The sequence below is a fragment of the Cibotium barometz genome, chromosome 9, assembly GCF_041138505.1.
Source record: "Cibotium barometz isolate CiBa-2024 chromosome 9, ASM4113850v1, whole genome shotgun sequence".
Lineage (NCBI taxonomy): Eukaryota > Viridiplantae > Streptophyta > Polypodiopsida > Cyatheales > Cibotiaceae > Cibotium > Cibotium barometz.
The window spans coordinates 7,546,542-7,563,877 of NC_141054.1; the positions used below are offsets into that span (position 1 = coordinate 7,546,542).

The 17,336-nt window shown below is 43.2% G+C and overlaps 1 protein-coding gene across 2 annotated transcripts in view; it reads right to left on the bottom strand.

The window, feature by feature from the left end:
- Positions 1–1,405: 1,405 nt before the first annotated feature.
- The window catches only part of LOC147635214 (tetraspanin-19-like), a 31,341-nt gene continuing 15,410 nt past the window's right edge, over positions 1,406–17,336 (bottom strand). The window contains exons 2-6 of one of the 2 annotated variants that reach the window (XM_086802428.1): positions 12,651–12,750; positions 2,449–2,529; positions 2,237–2,341; positions 1,901–2,125; positions 1,406–1,695 (exon numbers count right to left, since the gene is read on the bottom strand). In XM_086802428.1, coding sequence (XP_086658554.1) covers positions 1,684–1,695; positions 1,901–2,125; positions 2,237–2,341; positions 2,449–2,529; positions 12,651–12,750 — 523 coding nt within the window. In that variant the 3' untranslated portion in view covers positions 1,406–1,683. Of the gene's footprint in view, positions 1,699–1,900; positions 2,126–2,236; positions 2,342–2,448; positions 2,530–12,650; positions 12,751–17,336 lie in introns of both variants that reach the window. The other variant, XM_086802427.1, reaches the window with a different exon arrangement.

Consider the following 17,336-nt stretch of genomic DNA (forward strand, 5'->3'; position numbering starts at 1 on the left):
AGGTGTCATTTTTATGTGTGTTGCTTTGTGTCTATATCTATTTGTGTGTTGTTATGTTTGCTCCTCAACGTGGTAGGCATCCTCTAGCTAGTATTACAAATAATGCAACCCGTGAGGATGTCGTAACTTCTACATATCCAACTGGTGTGCTGCATGCTTTTTCGCATATTGTTACTCCGCCTTATGGAGAGCAGCTTGGTAATCTACGTTCTATGAAGAACAAGGACAGCAAGTTATCAACATCCACCCCAAGTGTTAAGAACACTCCGCAAATAAAAATCCTCGAAGTCTCTATTACTATCGGTGTGGGCAAAGGTGACATAGATCTTGTTTATTGGAAACTGTTGGAGCAATTCATCCATGTCGATTGCATTAGTGGGCTTTCTGCATTGGAAAAGGGTGGTACATTGAGTTATTCAAGTACATGAGTTGGAATGTGTCCAACTCAAACCACAGGTGGGCTTGTCATGCGTAAGGGTCTTAGGCAAGTTCTCTTGCACACTTACAAAGGCATGCTAGGCTATTGTATGAAGAATTTTCATAAACCCCACTTTAAATTCTTTTGCCATTCTCAAAGAAATCTCAAAGGGACATTAGCAATATGCACTTTGTGGGGAAGGTGATTTGAAAACAAAGTTTCTTCGTCACCCACCAACCTGTTTGATTGGGCATGTACACAGACAATTATACATACCAAATAGGCTTGGTGCGACCCTTGAGTCAACCTTGTTGCACATGCCTCGTACTTGGAAGTACTACCCTACTATGAATTGGATTGTCTTGAAGCTAGCCAAAGGCATGGATAAGATAAGGGTTGCAACAATCTGGAAAGTCGTGAAAATGCCGCATGTACTCACTACATACATGATGAAATCTTTTTCCGAAAACGTTCCTTTCAATTACTTCAAGGATGCTTGTGGCCTTGATAGTGGAGAACTCAAACGCTATGTTAATCATCTCGAAGAAGAAAGAGGAGACGAAGAAAACAATGTGCTCAATAGCAAAGGCAACCCAATATCCTTGGATAGTGATGATGAAGAAGCTTCCTACCTCGACTACACAGACAAATTTCTTCCATGTGGAAGAAAAGCCTATTGTCGAGTCTCATGATTGTGTGCCTTTTCTATTTAGTCAAAAAGGCAAGGAGAAGTTATGGAATGTATTGTAATCTAACATCGGACCTCATTTTTTGGACCTTGGTGTAAGAACATCTGTACATAATATATAAGGTTTCCTATGTTGATCTCCAAAAACCGTAGTCTATAGGAGACCGTCACAAATTAATTAATTCACAAGAGTGAAGAAGAGATCGTTCCTCAAAAGTGGGTTTGGGGTGAATAAATGACTCATTTTAACATGTGATTTTTTGGGGCTCCTACACAGGAAAAATCAAGCCTACCAAAAACACTGGCACCATTGAAAATTAATAATCATTGCTTTGCCATTAATTCAAGCTTTTTACTTTCTTGCACATCTTGCAAGTAGGGGAGTTTGCTACCACTGATGCTGAAAAGGAGACATATCAAGTCCCTTGTTATTTGTCTCATGGTATAAGTGAACTGTACATGCCTTCATAAAATCATGTGTTCCTGTCCACAGAAATCGCATCACAAATTAAGTTGTGAAGGCAACTTAATCTACTCTTCGACCGAACGAATTTTGTAGGCTTTCTCCACATCCAGTCTATCTACGCTGCTGCTGCAAACAAGATGGCACCCTTTTCAGTAATCGAGCATGTAAAACCAAGCATATCTGCACAGGCACACACCCGTACATGCACGTGCACAAGCCCACCCCTAACGCACCCAAAAACCCACCCAGCATGCAACGTGCACACACATCCCAATGATAATCTGTAATGACAAATATTAAGAGGGGAATGATGCAAATCGTAAACAACCTTCTCTCTCATCACTGTACTCAACGAGTCAGCTCGATAGGGGAATCCCTCCACCGTGCCCCTGATCAGCATTGTGGCATCCACTCCACGCTGGCTCAGAAGGGGCTGCCGAACTGCTGATCTAGGAACTGCATACTCTACATACTCATCATCACTGTCATACGATCCCCCACAGGAGCTAGATGCCACGGCTTTCACACACAATGCAAGCAATGCAGCAAGAGCCTGTTACGGAGAGGTCGTACCCACCAATGGTAAAGATCTTTGAAAACTTTCCATCGATAACATATGCTTGTAACAACCCTAAACACCTTGTTCTGAATGACAACTACTTACCTCGGTGACCACAATGGCCAACCCTGCCCATTTGCACACATCCAAATTCTTCTCAACAAACTGTTTGATGTACTCAAATAGCCCTGTAGGATCATTTGGGATACCCTGCCATCAACTACAATGTGTAAGAACTCGCCCATTGGAAGCTTAATTAACTATCGTTTTTGTGTTTAAAAAGCACAGTAACCCAAATGCACATGGCAGGACTGTACCTCATCCCAGTTCTTGTTTAGGAAGACATCTGTCACAAAGGCACCTTGGAGGAGAATTAGCAGCACAAGAAAAAACATGTACTGTCACAAGTTAAGTCATGGATTCAAAAGAATAGTTCTAACCAAATGACATCTATGAGGCATCATGGCAACATGTATTCAATACTGCTCCTATTCAAATGTATGAATACAAGAATTCTGAACTTAAATGTGGATGAATATGCCAAGTCATCATGCAACATCAATGCGCCACACCCTCATGCGAAGTCATCATGAAACCGGCCTTTGGTAGAAACCAAAGTGCGGTAGACTAGCAGTCACCTATCCAATTGTAGTCCAGACAAATAACAAATGAACAGGAGCTAGAACAAAAAGGAAAACAACACTTGTTGGCCCCAAAGCTTGGCGCCCCTTTCGGTATTTCTTTATTCAAATTCAAAGGAAAAGTTTAACTGAGTACAACAAAGCCAGTCAAGGAAAGTAAACCTACATGTCCAATCTGGCAGCCCTCAAGACCTCTTAGCATAGAGGATTCACTTGCTGATCTGTGTCCTACAAAAGCAACACACTGTGGTCTCCTCTAATCAACCAAGACAATACAACAGGGCAGCCTTGAGCACGCATCTCGCTATTCCATGTTCATGGCTTCAAACTCAGCCCAAGTACAAATCCACTGTCCAACTCTGTTTCCACCCCATACCCCTCCTCTCACAAAGGGCCAGAAGAAACAACTCTGTATAGCAGACATAAGCCAGTGGAAAGAAAGATAGAAAGAGATGTTCAGAGTTTACCAACTGTTATGCACCGTTCTGCACCGGATGGATTGACCGTATCAGTCTGTACTTGCAGCCGCCTGTGTCAGCAACTCTGCAGCACACGTTTGCACCTGTCCGTACAGATTTGTACTTGCAGCACACGTGTGTACCTGTCTAAACTATTCACCCTGCAGCCGCCTGACTGATGCGCTGCTCTGTTCTGTTAGACTAGGCTGGACTGTACCCGTCTATACCTGTCCGTACAGAACTGCACCTGCAGCCGCCTCAGAACTGTACCTGCAGCCACCTACGTCAGCCAGTCTGCAGCAGCCTGACTGAACCTGTCTATACCCGTATGCACTTGCAGCCGCCCTTGTGATGCGCCGCCTGTACCAGCTGGACAGGACTGAACTGTACCCGCCTGTACCTGCTGGACAGGACTGTCTGTACCCGCTTGTACCTGTCCGTACAGGTGTGTACCTGCAGCACACGTGTGTACGGTTTCCTGCAGGCGACCAGTTCCACCTGTTCTCCATGCAGCCAGTCGACAACTCCTCCTCCCAAAAAGCAAGAGAGAGAGAGATGGAGAGGGAAGTGTGTACTCCAAAAGTGTTGTAGCCCTCTCTCCATAAATATCCTAGTGACCCTTTAAAGTTTATCAAACTTTCTAAGGGCCACCCAAGATTTGTTAACCTTAGAAAGTTAAATACCTTGGTCCCCTTTCACACTTGGGGCTGTTCACACATATTACTTTTGTCCGGACACCCAAGTATGCATCTTTAAAAAAAAAATTATCTGGCATTTATCTTGCTCACCAACCACCATGCTCACACTTATGCTGTTCCACTTTCACAGGGTCATGACATACCCCCCTCTTGAAAAATGGCAAGTGTCCTCGATTGCAATCTGGTGATACAGCAAAATATCCAAAGTGAAAAGTACAATATGGCAAGATCAGCGTCCTAATCTCTCTAAGCCATGCATATGTAGCAACATTCACTGCAAACCAATGATGTAGTAGTAGTCCAAGTTGTATACCACTGTGAACCATACACAACCACAACATCCAGTGTGACTAGTACACATATATCATAGAAGTCCCATAAACAAATGTACTGTCAACCATCAGTACCTTCGGGTGAGACAAAAGCTGCACCAAGCGACCTCTAGATGTCATCTAAGCCTATCTGTATCAAGGGAGTGGAGGTGCTACCCCCCTCTTGAGCATTCGGCAATGCTCCAAACTCATGCTCTGCTGAACCTGAATGAGCCGTAACAAGAGTCGGCTCCAACTCAAAGGCATCGAGATAAAGCTGCAAAACCTAAGGTGAATCTGTTAAGTCACCTTCCTCCATCCACTTTGCATCCATCGGTGAATAGTTCTTGAACTTCACAAGATAGCGACGGGAAACTTTACCTCGTACCTTTCTTTCCTTATGTGCCAGTATCTGCTCTAGAATAAGAACCTCATCAAGTTCCTCAACTTCCGGCTGAGCCTCATCTGATACATCCTTAGGCACATCCCCATGGAAAGGTCTAAGTAGACTCACATGAAATGCATTGTGAATCCTCCAGTGATCTGGTAGCTTCAAGCGATAGGCCACCTCACCAATCTTTTCCAATACCTGAAAAGGTCCATAATAGCGCATGCTCAACTTAGGGAATAAGCGCTCTTTACCCTTCATTTCCTTGAGCCTAGCTTTTTCAAATCGCAAAAGAACCCAATCACCCAATCCAAACTCTAATGCACGTCTGTGACGGTCTGCTGCTTTCTTTTGCTTGTGCTGAGTTTTCTAGAGTACCAACTTAACTCTCCGATAAGCTTTCCATGTTCTCCACATACTGGTCAGCCTCAAAGATCTTATCCTCTGTGTGCAAAATAGGTGGTACCTTCTTCCCTCCTCCCACAATCTCAAAAGGCGCCTTACCCGTCAAGGTATGGACAGTGTTGTTATAAGCAAACTCCACCAAAGGAAGATACTTTTCCCATTGTTGCTTGTGCTCTGACACATAACATTTAAGAAGATCTAACACTGTAGAATTAGCCTCTTTCGATTGACCATCTGTTTGTGGATGAAACGAAGATGAAAACTTGAGAGTTGTACCCAGGTTGTCAAACAACCCTCTCCAAAATAAACTCGTCATCCGTGGATCACGGTCACTAATGATAGACGAAGGCAAACCATGATACTTAAAGATGTTCGCCATGAACAACTTCACCATATGATCAACTTTGATCGTCTTACGCACAGGAATGAAATGAGCCTGCTTACTGAACCTGCATATGATAGTCCAAATGCCATCGTTCCCCGTTTGTGTCCTTGGAAGATCAAATATAAAATCCATGGCAATGCTCTCCCATGGTCTATCTGGAATAGGTAAAGGCTGAAGTAACCCTGGTGTCTTGACGGTCAAACTTCACCTTCTGACATACGATGCATTGCCTAACAAAAGCATCAACATCTCTTCTCAAGGTCGGCCAATAAAAGAAAGTCTCAACTGCTTTTACCGTGGCGTCAATACCTCTATGACCTGCATACGGTGGAGCATGACTTTCAATCATAACCTTGAGTCGTAATTGCCTGGTAACACAGTCTACCATGCATCAACAAAAAACCATCCCTGAGAGTATAATGATCATGCCGCTGACCCTCAGACATCTGATCATAGAGCCTTCCAAAATCCTCATCATGGACATACTGCTCTTTCATCTCATCAAGCTCATGATGATAAGCAAGTGAAGCTGCTGAGACTTGTGGTTTGCGTGACAAAGCATCTGCCACAACATTCTTTTTGCGTTCCACATGAACAATCTGAAAGTGGAACATAGACAAAAAGTTGGCCCATCTCATATGCTTCTCAGAAAGTTTAGTTTGCGTGAGGAAATAACGCAAGGTCTGATGATCTGTCTGCACAGTGAAATCAACCCCAAGCAAACAGTGTTTCCACGTAGAAAGAGCATGAATTACAGCCAACATCTCTTTCTCATAAACCTGCAAATGCTTCTCGGCATTCTGTAATATACGACTCTCATAGGCTATCACATGTCCTTCCTGCATGAGAACTGCCCCAATGCTGTTTCCACATGCATCACACTTGACAACAAAAGCCTTTCGGAGATCCGGTAATACCAATACGGGATCTGAAGTAAGCTTTTCTTTAAGCTTTTTAAAGGCTGCAATTTCTTGATCAGCCCATCTAAACGGAGTTGCCTTCTTTGTTAAGGCATGGAGAGGCGAAACAATCTCAGCAAAATACCGTATGTACCGCCTATAATAGGAACACAATCCCAAAAAGCTGCGTACATCATACACGGTTGTTTCTCGTACGTGTACGAACAGGTTCATACGGTACGGTACGAGTGGTACGATACCGTACGGGATTTTTTTATTATTATTATTTTTTTCCCCAAAAAACCATTTCCTTGAAATTTTCTTTTCCAAATGCTTAAAAAAAATATAGAAACCTTGCTTTACGAAGATCCCAAATGCTCGCAATACTTCGCAACTTTTGTGTCCACTCAGTATTCCATATGGGGTTGTTGAGAGACCTAAAAAATCTGGCGAGGTAGACTGGTAGTGTACACTTGATTGATAGGATGAGAGAATCTTGCTACATCACTTGGGGATCCCTGGTATAGGTAGGCTAGACAATTAGATTCTCAAGTTATGTACGAGGGAGAAGATTTGGACATGGCCATTTTGATCCAGAGAGGAGTCCCTAACATTATCACCCTAGATGCACTCCTCGTATTTGTGCAAGGACGGTCCCTTAGTCATTAACGCTACATTGGGAGACCTTTGGTATTGCATTACCCATCCAGGTTCTTTTTTGGAGACAATCGGGAGATCCAACCGAGAGAGACACATATCCATGTTCTGGTTCCTCAAGCACTGTAGACTCCTCCCCTCCCAACCTTCCCTCACATTCAAGCTTGAAGCTCCATAGGTTGTAAGTGTAAAAAATAAAAACCGTATTTTATCGTACGGTATCCGAAAATTTCATATCGTACCAAAAATTCCCGTACGGTATCGTATCGTACGGTATCGTATTTTCGTACCGTGGCAACCATGCATGCACGGTCCTCAAATCTGGCCAATTAAGAATTGCTTCCACTTTCGAAGGATCCATACAGACTCCATGCTTAGACACAATATGCCCCAAGAAATGAATCTCTTCCAAGAAGAACTCACTCTTCTTGCCATTAATGACCAGCCTATGCTTCCAGAGTTCTTCAAACACAATGGCCAAATGCTTCCTATGCTCCTCCTCTGTGCGTGAATACACAATCATATCATCAAAGAATGTGCCCACAAACGCTCTATGGGACCGGAAAATCCTGTCCATCATCCTGTTAAATGTGGCAGGAGCATTTGTCAAACCAAAGGGCATAACTAAGAACTCATATAGCCCAAATGTGGTCCTAAATGTTGTCTTATACACATCCTCGGGTCTAATACGTATCTGATGATACCCGCTTTTCAAGTCTATCCGACTAAAGACTGTTGAGCCCTGTAAGCAGTCCAATATGTCATCGATCCTTGGAATAGGGAATCGATTCTTGATGGTATTCTTGTTTAGCGCCCTGTAATCTATACACATGCGCCAAGAACCATCTTTCTTTTGCACTAAGAGTACAGGTGAGCAAAAGGGTAATGAGCTAGGCTGGATCAACCCTTTATTCAACAACTCCTGTACCTGACTCATAATTTCTTCTTGTCGGGCTGCACTAACGTGGTACGGCGGTCTATTTGGTGGGGTACTCCCCGGAATTAGATCAATAGCATGATCTTCTGGCCTTTCCGAAGGAAGTTCTCCTGGCAATGACTCGGAAAAACAATCTTGGAACTCACGTAAGAAATCAGTCTTGTCTTTATCTAACATAGACAAATTAGATTTAGACTCATCATCTTTTACATCCTTTACAAAAATCAAGTACGCGGAAAGATGCTTTTTCATTACTGATGAAATTGCCGAAGCTGATACAATAGGAACAGATTCCCCTTTAAGCTTTACATCCAAAATATGCTCTTCCCCTCTATGAGTCAAAGTAATCTTCTGGTTGTATGTATCCACCACCGCATGTACTCTATGGCACCATGGCATACCCAACAAAACATCATATCCATCAAGTGGCATGATGTAGAACTCCTCACTGTCCACATAATCCTGCACATGAAGCCTGAGCTTCCCAATAATAGGAGTAACGGGTTCTGCATACCCAAGACAAGCCATATTAGCCTCATACAAAGGCCCCATCTCCTCTGCGCGGATCCCCAATCAGCCAGCCAAATCCGGTGAAATAAAGTTGGCTCTAGCACCTGTGTCAAAGAAAATCAATGCATGCTGATCTCTCACTTTGCCCCATGCCCTGCACAACTCAGTCTCTTCACCACCTGGCTGTTTCCCAACAAGATCAGAAACTAACCCTGCAGAGGGTTTTGGTTTCTTAGACTTAGACTCCCCTTTAATGTCAGAGTCCTTTTGGGACTTACGCTTGGGACAGTTAAAAGACATATGTCCCTCCTCTGTACAGTAAAAGCACTTTCGAGCATCCATCAAAGCCTATCTCTCCTCAGGAGTTCTCTTGGGCATTGGTAACTTCTTATACCGCTTCTCTGTAGACCCTTTTGCATCACGCGAAGCATGCCCTGACTTTTCAGATTTCTTGCTTAAGCTTTTACTTCCTTTAAATCCAGATGAGACTCCAGTGAGTAACGCATTTGCCGTCAGAGCATTCTCTATCATCTGTGACATGTTTGTTACTCGAGTCTTTATGCAATAGTCACGCACTTCCTTGGGCAGCCCACAACAATACTTCTCCACCTGCTCAGACAAAGGCACTGCACAATGGGAGTAAAGCTTCCCAAAACTTCTTATTATAATCCTCAAGATTTTCACACTTCGATGCATCCAACTTGTGCCATGTTGTCATTACATCCACCTCAAAAGTAGATGTGAGCCATACGGAAGAGAACACCTGTTTAAACTGTATCCAAGTAGATGGTGCTATGCCCTGTAAAAGAAGAGTGGACCACCACTGCAATGCATTGCCCTTGAGAAAAGTCGCAGCTTTTCTCACCTTAGAGGATTCCGAGTAATCACCAGAAAAAGCAGCATCTAACTGCTGTAAAAAGGTAAGTGCCTTTAGCTTATCTTTGGCCCCACTGAACGTGTCAAATTTCACTGCAGCTCCCCCTTCCTTATAATCCTTCGCCTTACCCATAGGCATTAGATTATCGTAAGGAAGTGGCTTCACAAGATTGTTACCCCCGGCATTCATGCCCATCATAGGGTCAACATTGCCGGTTCCCACACATGGCATTCCATACATTCCGGCCATGTTTCCAAACATACCACTATGCATACCGGGCTGCATGCCCCCATACATGTTTCCTTGCATTCCGGGCTGCATACCACCATACATATTCCCTTGCATACCACGCTGAAAACTAGCTCCAAAATTCCCTAGCATACCCATGCCTCCCTGAGGATACCCCTGTGACATGTGAGGGATGAGACCGTAGTAATCACAACCTTAGTCTACACTTAACTGCACTTAATGATGTTCAAGAGACAAACAGATAGACAAGTATGTGTCAATGCAGTGCAGCTATATTAAATGAATGAATGCGGTTACAATGATGATCCCAATGGATCTGTGCTGCTGAATATGCTGACTATGTAGGATGAACTGCTGATTATGATGCTGAATGCTGTCCTGAGGATGAAACGCAGATCTGATGGGCTGATGATGATGCGTTTGCTGAGGACGAATGCTGATGTAGATGCGTTACTGATGAAGATGCTGATGTAGATGCGTTAACTGATGCTACTGCTGATGATGATGGCTGAAACGCATGATGCTCCAGAGGAGGCTGCGTTTGCTGAATATGCTGCTGTATGCTGATGATGCCAGGCTGAAAACGGCATGAAGATGATGATGCGCTTCCTGCTGAGCCTGTGATGCCTCTGAATGGATGAGGCGCCTGTATTTATGGGTGAGAGAGGGCTGGTCGGCCAGCACTCATGCAGTCGGCCAGTTCATGTCTCCATAAAAATATCAATAAAGTACCATAAATGGTAGTCGGCTGCCCCAAACATGCATAAAAATGCCTGAATAATTCCTGATAAATGCTGGTAAAAATACCTGATGAATCTGATGATGCTAATGATGCTAGAATGAAGCCATGTCACTGTACACCTGACTGGTGTGCACGTGACATTCCCCGCTGCTAAACTGTTGCTGGGTGGATACCTGGCAACCTTCGACTCGTCTGCGATCCTTCTCCTCCGAACCACTGCCCCCTTCTGTCTTCTGCTGGGACTGAGGCCGTCTGCAGGAGTGAAATCCTTGAGCCAAGACTCTATGTACTGCGGGAACTGAATGGCAACTACCTGAGTCACCCCTGACCTGTTCCTGGAAACCTTTCATCTACCATCTCCGTCGTACCTGAAGCTCTGAACCTCCTGAGGCGAATGTTGGAGCAAACTTCCGTCTTCTGTGGAAGAGAAACTCCCTGCTGCCAGTTGAAGCCAAAACTTATGTGCTCCTTTGATGATGGATGTCATTCTTCCCTGAGAGTTCATGGGCAACATGTATGCAGGACTGACTGCTAAGATGACTGCTAAGATGACTGCTATGCAAACCATGTGCAACCCTATATGCTGTGCAAGAATGCAGATGGATGGGTTACTAATGCAGACCTAAGGGAAAATCCCTAAGGGTGGCTTGCAAAATTTTCAGAACTGGGTTTAACTGTGCGGAAGCGATAAAACTGATGAATGACTGAATGACTGATGGAATCATGCTCTAAGGCTGGTTACCCTGTAACGCTCTGATACCAATGTGACATGTGAGGGATGAGACCGTAGTAATCACAACCTTAGTCTACACTTAACTGCACTTAATGATGTTCAAGAGACAAACAGATAGACAAGTATGTGTCAATGCAGTGCAGCTATATTAAATGAATGAATGCGGTTACAATGATGATCCCAATGGATCTGTGCTGCTGAATATGCTGACTATGTAGGATGAACTGCTGATTATGATGCTGAATGCTGTCCTGAGGATGAAACGCAGATCTGATGGGCTGATGATGATGCGTTTGCTGAGGACGAATGCTGATGTAGATGCGTTACTGATGAAGATGCTGATGTAGATGCGTTAACTGATGCTACTGCTGATGATGATGGCTGAAACGCATGATGCTCCAGAGGAGGCTGCGTTTGCTGAATATGCTGCTGTATGCTGATGATGCCAGGCTGAAAACGCATGAAGATGATGATGCGCTTCCTGCTGAGCCTGTGATGCCTCTGAATGGATGAGGCGCCTGTATTTATGGGTGAGAGAGGGCTGGTCGGCCAGCACTCATGCAGTCGGCCAGTTCATGTCTCCATAAAAATATCAATAAAGTACCATAAATGGTAGTCGGCTGCCCCAAACATGCATAAAAATGCCTGAATAATTCCTGATAAATGCTGGTAAAAATACCTGATGAATCTGATGATGCTAATGATGCTAGAATGAAGCCATGTCACTGTACACCTGACTGGTGTGCACGTGACAACCCCCCAGTCATAGATTGGAACACAGAGCCACCACCAAAATAGCCTGGATGCATAGACTGCTGTGGAAGAGGTGGCTGTCCGAAAAAGGAACTCTGTGAGTTTGCACCAAAAGTGTTTTGCATGTTCGGAAACTGTCCAAAAGAAGGATCCTGTGGGAAGGCACCACTATTGCCCTGAGGTGGGTTCCTAGAACGCACTTTCTTCTTCTTCTCAAGCTCAGAACGGGATCTCATAAATTCAGCAAACTTCTCACTTTGAGTGAGCTGCATAAACACATCCATTACCCCTCCCAAACGATTTTTAAACTGAGCGTCATCTTCCTCTTTACTAGGCATATCTTCTGGCTGTGTTACATCCTCATATTGTGCATCTTCTGCAGCCTCACCTGCAAGAATATCCTTAGATTCATTTCTCTCAAGAGAGGCCTCTTGCTCTTCCTCTTCATCATAAAAATATTCATCTTCTGTGTCTGACATGTTGCTGAATTTTTCAGCAATGGCTTTCCTCGAGACAACCACGAGCTCACCCCCTTAAGAAAGATGATGATGGGTCACGGCAACGGAACCTTGAAACCGGCCTCTCGTAGAAACCAAAGTGCGGTAGACTAGCAGTCACCTATCCAATTGTAGTCCAAACAAATAACAAATGAACAGGAGCTAGAATGCTCCAGAACAAAAAGGAAAACGACACCTGTTGGCCCCGAAGCTTGGCGCCCCTTTCGGTATTTCTTTATTCAAATTCAAAGGAAAAGTTTAACTGAGTATACACACACACACACACACACACACGCACGCACGCACGCACGCACGCATATATACATATATATAATTATGAAAATGCCATATTGATGCAACGGTAATGTAGTGGGGATACAAAAGAAAGGCAGCAACCATTCGCGGTCTCGGCGGCAAAATGACCCAATACTGTAATTAGACAAATAATGACTCCCATCCCCAAAAGGAAGTAAATAAACCTGCAATGTAAAACAGAAAATCTCAGCAGCAGCTTATCACAGATGAACAAGACAAGCACATCATCATCATAGCAAAAAGAATATCATGTGTAGCACAATGAAAAATGTGTATGTGAGTCCTTTATCCACACATGTGTAAGTTTTTTTATGATATCTACACATGATACCCCAATGAAGGATATAAAGATGGCATATCCACTGTTAGGGCTCTACTTACAGTACCATAGATTACTTTACTTTGTTTTAGTTTTCAAGTTTAGCAATTCCTTTTTGTAAGTCTTTTTGCAAAATACCTTAGTCGGACTTTCATTATGTCTTGGGGACATTCCGATGAAGGAATGCGGTTATAACTACTTGTAACTGATGCGGGCTTTTAATCAGCCGCACTATTGTGTTTTTGAGAGGATGAATTAAGGAGTTTCGTCTGCGTTCTATAATGGCATTCGGACTCATTTTTGTCATCTACATGTGTATTCTGATTTCAGTCTTACTTCTATGTATCCGAATTAGGTTTAGTGATTTGAGTCAGGAGTATATCCTACGGGTTTCTACTTTGAAAAGGGTAGATTAGGAACAAACCTAGGGTTTTTCGGGGATGAGAGGATTTTTTCTATATGGATGGGTTGCTGTATGATTTTCGAAACTGGGTAACAGATGAGGAGGAAGTAAATGCTTATGCAGAAATATTCTTCAACCTGAATTTCTCTGACCTTCCTAGAGATATTATCTCTATCATAAGGAAGAAGGTCTGGATTCATCAGTTTCGGGATTTGATAGGCAGAAGGAGAATCATATCTAGGGGTTTGCAATATGCCCTGAATGCTCATTATGAGTATTTGTTTTTATCAAGGCATTCTTGAAGCTTGGGGTGATGCACGGAATGCATGAGTGAAGAAGGCAGAAGGACTTCTAGGGTTTATTTCACAAGATCACGGTCCAGAGGTGGACAGCAAGAAAGTGACTCAGAGGACAATGATTCAAGTCAGTTAGGAGGACAGTCCGCAAGAACACCGGAGGACTGGGCAAGGGGTGTTGCTCAATTGGTGGGTGTCGCTGCGGTTCGACCATTGATTTCAAGAACGCGGTTACAGTTTGATCCTCTTCTGGTAAAAAGAAAACCTAAACCTAAGATAGTTCCAACAGCACTCGAAATGGCACATCGAGGGGCAATCACTGATCTCAAAGTCAAGTTCGAAAAGTTCAAGGGGCCGGAAAAGAAGGACCCCGATTGTCATGTTGCTGAATTTGAAGCAGCTTGGCAGGCTAGCGGATTGGCTAGAGTATATGGTGATGCTGACAAGATGCATCAGTTCGAGGCTACTTTTGGAGGAAAAGCTATTGAATGGTTTAGCCATTTTGCCCCAAATCACTTTGCAACATACAATGATTTGAAGAGAGCATTTTTGGCTGGGTTCAGAAAGGAAAAGACACCGAATGATGTGTTGCGCAAGATAAAGAGAATTGAACAGAAGAAGATGTTGGTGCAGGATTATGCTCAGAAATTTACCCAATTAGTTAATAGATTGGAGGCGGCAGAAAGACCAACCCCAGAAATGTTAGCTGGATACTTTTTGAAGGGTTTGAGGAAAACCATAAGATCTGCAGTAGCCAGTGTGGATGTGGCTGCAAGAATGGATGATCTAGTTGAAACAGCTGCTAGAGTGGAGAAGAGATATGGTACATTGAAGGATGACTCCGACAGTGATTCGTACAGTGATTCAGATTCCGAGTCGGATTCTGATTCGGATGATTCTGAAGATTCTGATTCTGATTCAGATTCAGATAGCTCTGATGATGAAAAGAGCAAATCAAAGAAAAAGAAATCTAAAAAGAAGAATATAAAGACAAAGAGGAAGAAAGACAAGAGGAAGAAAAAAGAGGAGAAAAAGAGCAAGACAAAGAGGAAGAAGCAAGACAAAGGAACTCAGGAATTGGATAAGTTAGTATCCAAAAAGATAAAAGAAATGGGGATTTCATCATCTGATAAACCTCACTGTCATATTTGTGAGAGGGATGGTCATCTAACATCAAACTGTTGGCATAATCCACAGTATAGAGGTCCAGTTCCAGATCGGATTCATAAGCAAAGTCAGGAGACTCAGGCAGCAGTGGTGCAAGTTGCCCCATAAGTCCAACCGAGAGGAAATCAAAATTGGTATCCTCCAACTCACGATTACAGAAATCAATGGAGACCTCCAAACAGACAATCGAATAGAGGAAGAGGAAGAGTTCCTTGGCGGAATGAATGAAGGAATAATTGGAATGAGTATGATAATCAAAATCAGGCTCCACACCAACAACCTAGACAGGAAGAAAATCCTGCTCCACAAGTTAACCTTGTGTTAACAAAAATTCAGCCTGTGGTGAGTCCGCCATCGGATATCCCAGAGAGTGAAGGAAGGAAGTGTTTACAAGAGAAATCAGTGTCAGCAATGCAAATGGCATGTGACTGTTTCAATTGTGCAGAGAAAGAAGATAATGTTTGACGTGATGGCAGTAACCAGATCTCAGAAGCTGAAGTCTCCATTGGATTGGGAGGAACAAAAGGATGTCCAAGAGCAGTCATCGGATCAGTTGAAGAAGATGCAGAAGAAGAAACAAGTAGCTTGGGAAGATGAAAAGAAGAAGGATGAGGTGGTTCAGTTTCACTCTTTGAAGAATTAATGCATACTCCTTTAAATATCACTTAGGATCAATTGCTCAACATAGTGCCAATATTTAAAGACAAAGTGATAACTGCAAGGAAGAGGCCAGAAGCATTAGAGGTAGAAGTATGCAACATGTCACCTGGAGATGTGGATTGTAGAGTTCCTACCATAAATCTTAAGTTTCAGGGGAAGGACTTTACTAAGGTTTTATTAGATGGAGGCTCTGGAGTGAACATCTTACCTGAAGGGGAGTTTCTAAAATTGAAGCAGATGGAGTTGCAACCAGCTCCTTTCCAAGTGCGGATGGCGGATCAGAGGAGGGTCCAGCCTATCGGGATGTTACGACATCAAGAGGTACTGATTTCTGGTTTGTCATTCAAAGTAAATTTTGTGGTCTTAAAATTGGAAGACACAGGAGGAGCTTACCCAATGTTATTGGGGAGACCTTGGTTCCGCACAGCAAAACTTAAGCAAGACTGGGAGAAGGATGAAATTGCTCTTAAGAAAGGCTCCAAAACAGTGAAGGTTAGCATGACTGATAAAGCAGTAGTGTATTTGAAAGCAAAGAATTACAGAAGATACTTGATTCATTTCAAGATGTATTTCCTAAGGAACTACCATCGGGCTTACCACCTGAAAGGGCAGTAGATCATCATATTGACCTGATTCCTGGTGCTCACCTTGTTAGTATTCTTCCACCTTACAGGATGAGCCAAGCTGAGGAAGATGAGTTGGCCAAACAACTTGAAGATTATTTGAGGATGGGCCAGATCCGTCCAAGTAAATCACCTTGGGGTGCATCTGTGTTGCTTAGGAGAAAGAAGGACAACACCTGGAGAATGTAAATAGATTACAAGAGATTGAACAAGCTGACAATTAAGAACCGTTATCCTCTCCCTAGATCAGATGACCTGATTGACCGGTTAGCAGGAGCGAAATATTTCACGAAGATAGATTTACGTACTAGCTATCACCAGATACGTATTCATGAAAGGCATGTCGAAAGAACCGCCTTTCGGACTAGGTATGGCCATTACGAGTTTCTCGTATTACCTTTTGGGTTAACCAATGCTCCAACCACTTTCCAGCAAATAATGAACGGTCTTTTTCGTGAACATTTGGAAAAATTTGTGGTTGTGTTCTTGGATGATATTTTGATATATAGTCGTACTCTTGAGGGTCACATTAGACACCTCACGATTGTCTTAACTATTTTAAGACAGAATCGACTATATGCTAAATTAAGTAAATGCGAGTTTTTCATGAGAGACATCATTTACTTGGGACACAAGATCACTAGAGATGGATTGAGCATTGACTATGACCGAGTTCAAAAGGTTCTGGCCTGGCCTATACCGCGAACAGTGAAACAACTTCGTTCTTTTCTCGGTTTTGTTGTTTTTCTTCGGATATCTGTGCGGGAGTACTCTCAGCTCACACTACCGATGACCGACTTGTTGAAAGGTGGTGGACGTAAGTCAAATCAGCCTATCACTTGAAATAACGATCTGGATATGGTCTTCAGACTTTTGAAAGATAAAGTCAAGGAAGCACCTATCTTAGCATTACCCGATCCTAGTCGGCCTTATGTTCTTGAAACTGATGCCAGTGACTATGCCATCGGGGCTGCTTTATTTCAAGATGGTAGACCTGTTGCTTTTGAAAGTAAAAAGCTAGATGACACTCAATCTCGTTGGCAAACCCTTGAGAAGGAGCTTTATGCTGTGATTCACGCTCTCAAGATTTGGAGACATTATTTATATGGCTCCAAGTTTGTGGTATTGACTGATCATCAGTCAATCAAGTATGTGTGTGATGCGGACGATTTGAGAGGAAGGAAAGCTCGATGGGCTAAATTAATGCAAGATTTTGATTTTGAGATTCGTTATAGAAAAGGGCCCATGATTGTTGCAGATGTGCTTAGTCGAATTAGAGAGG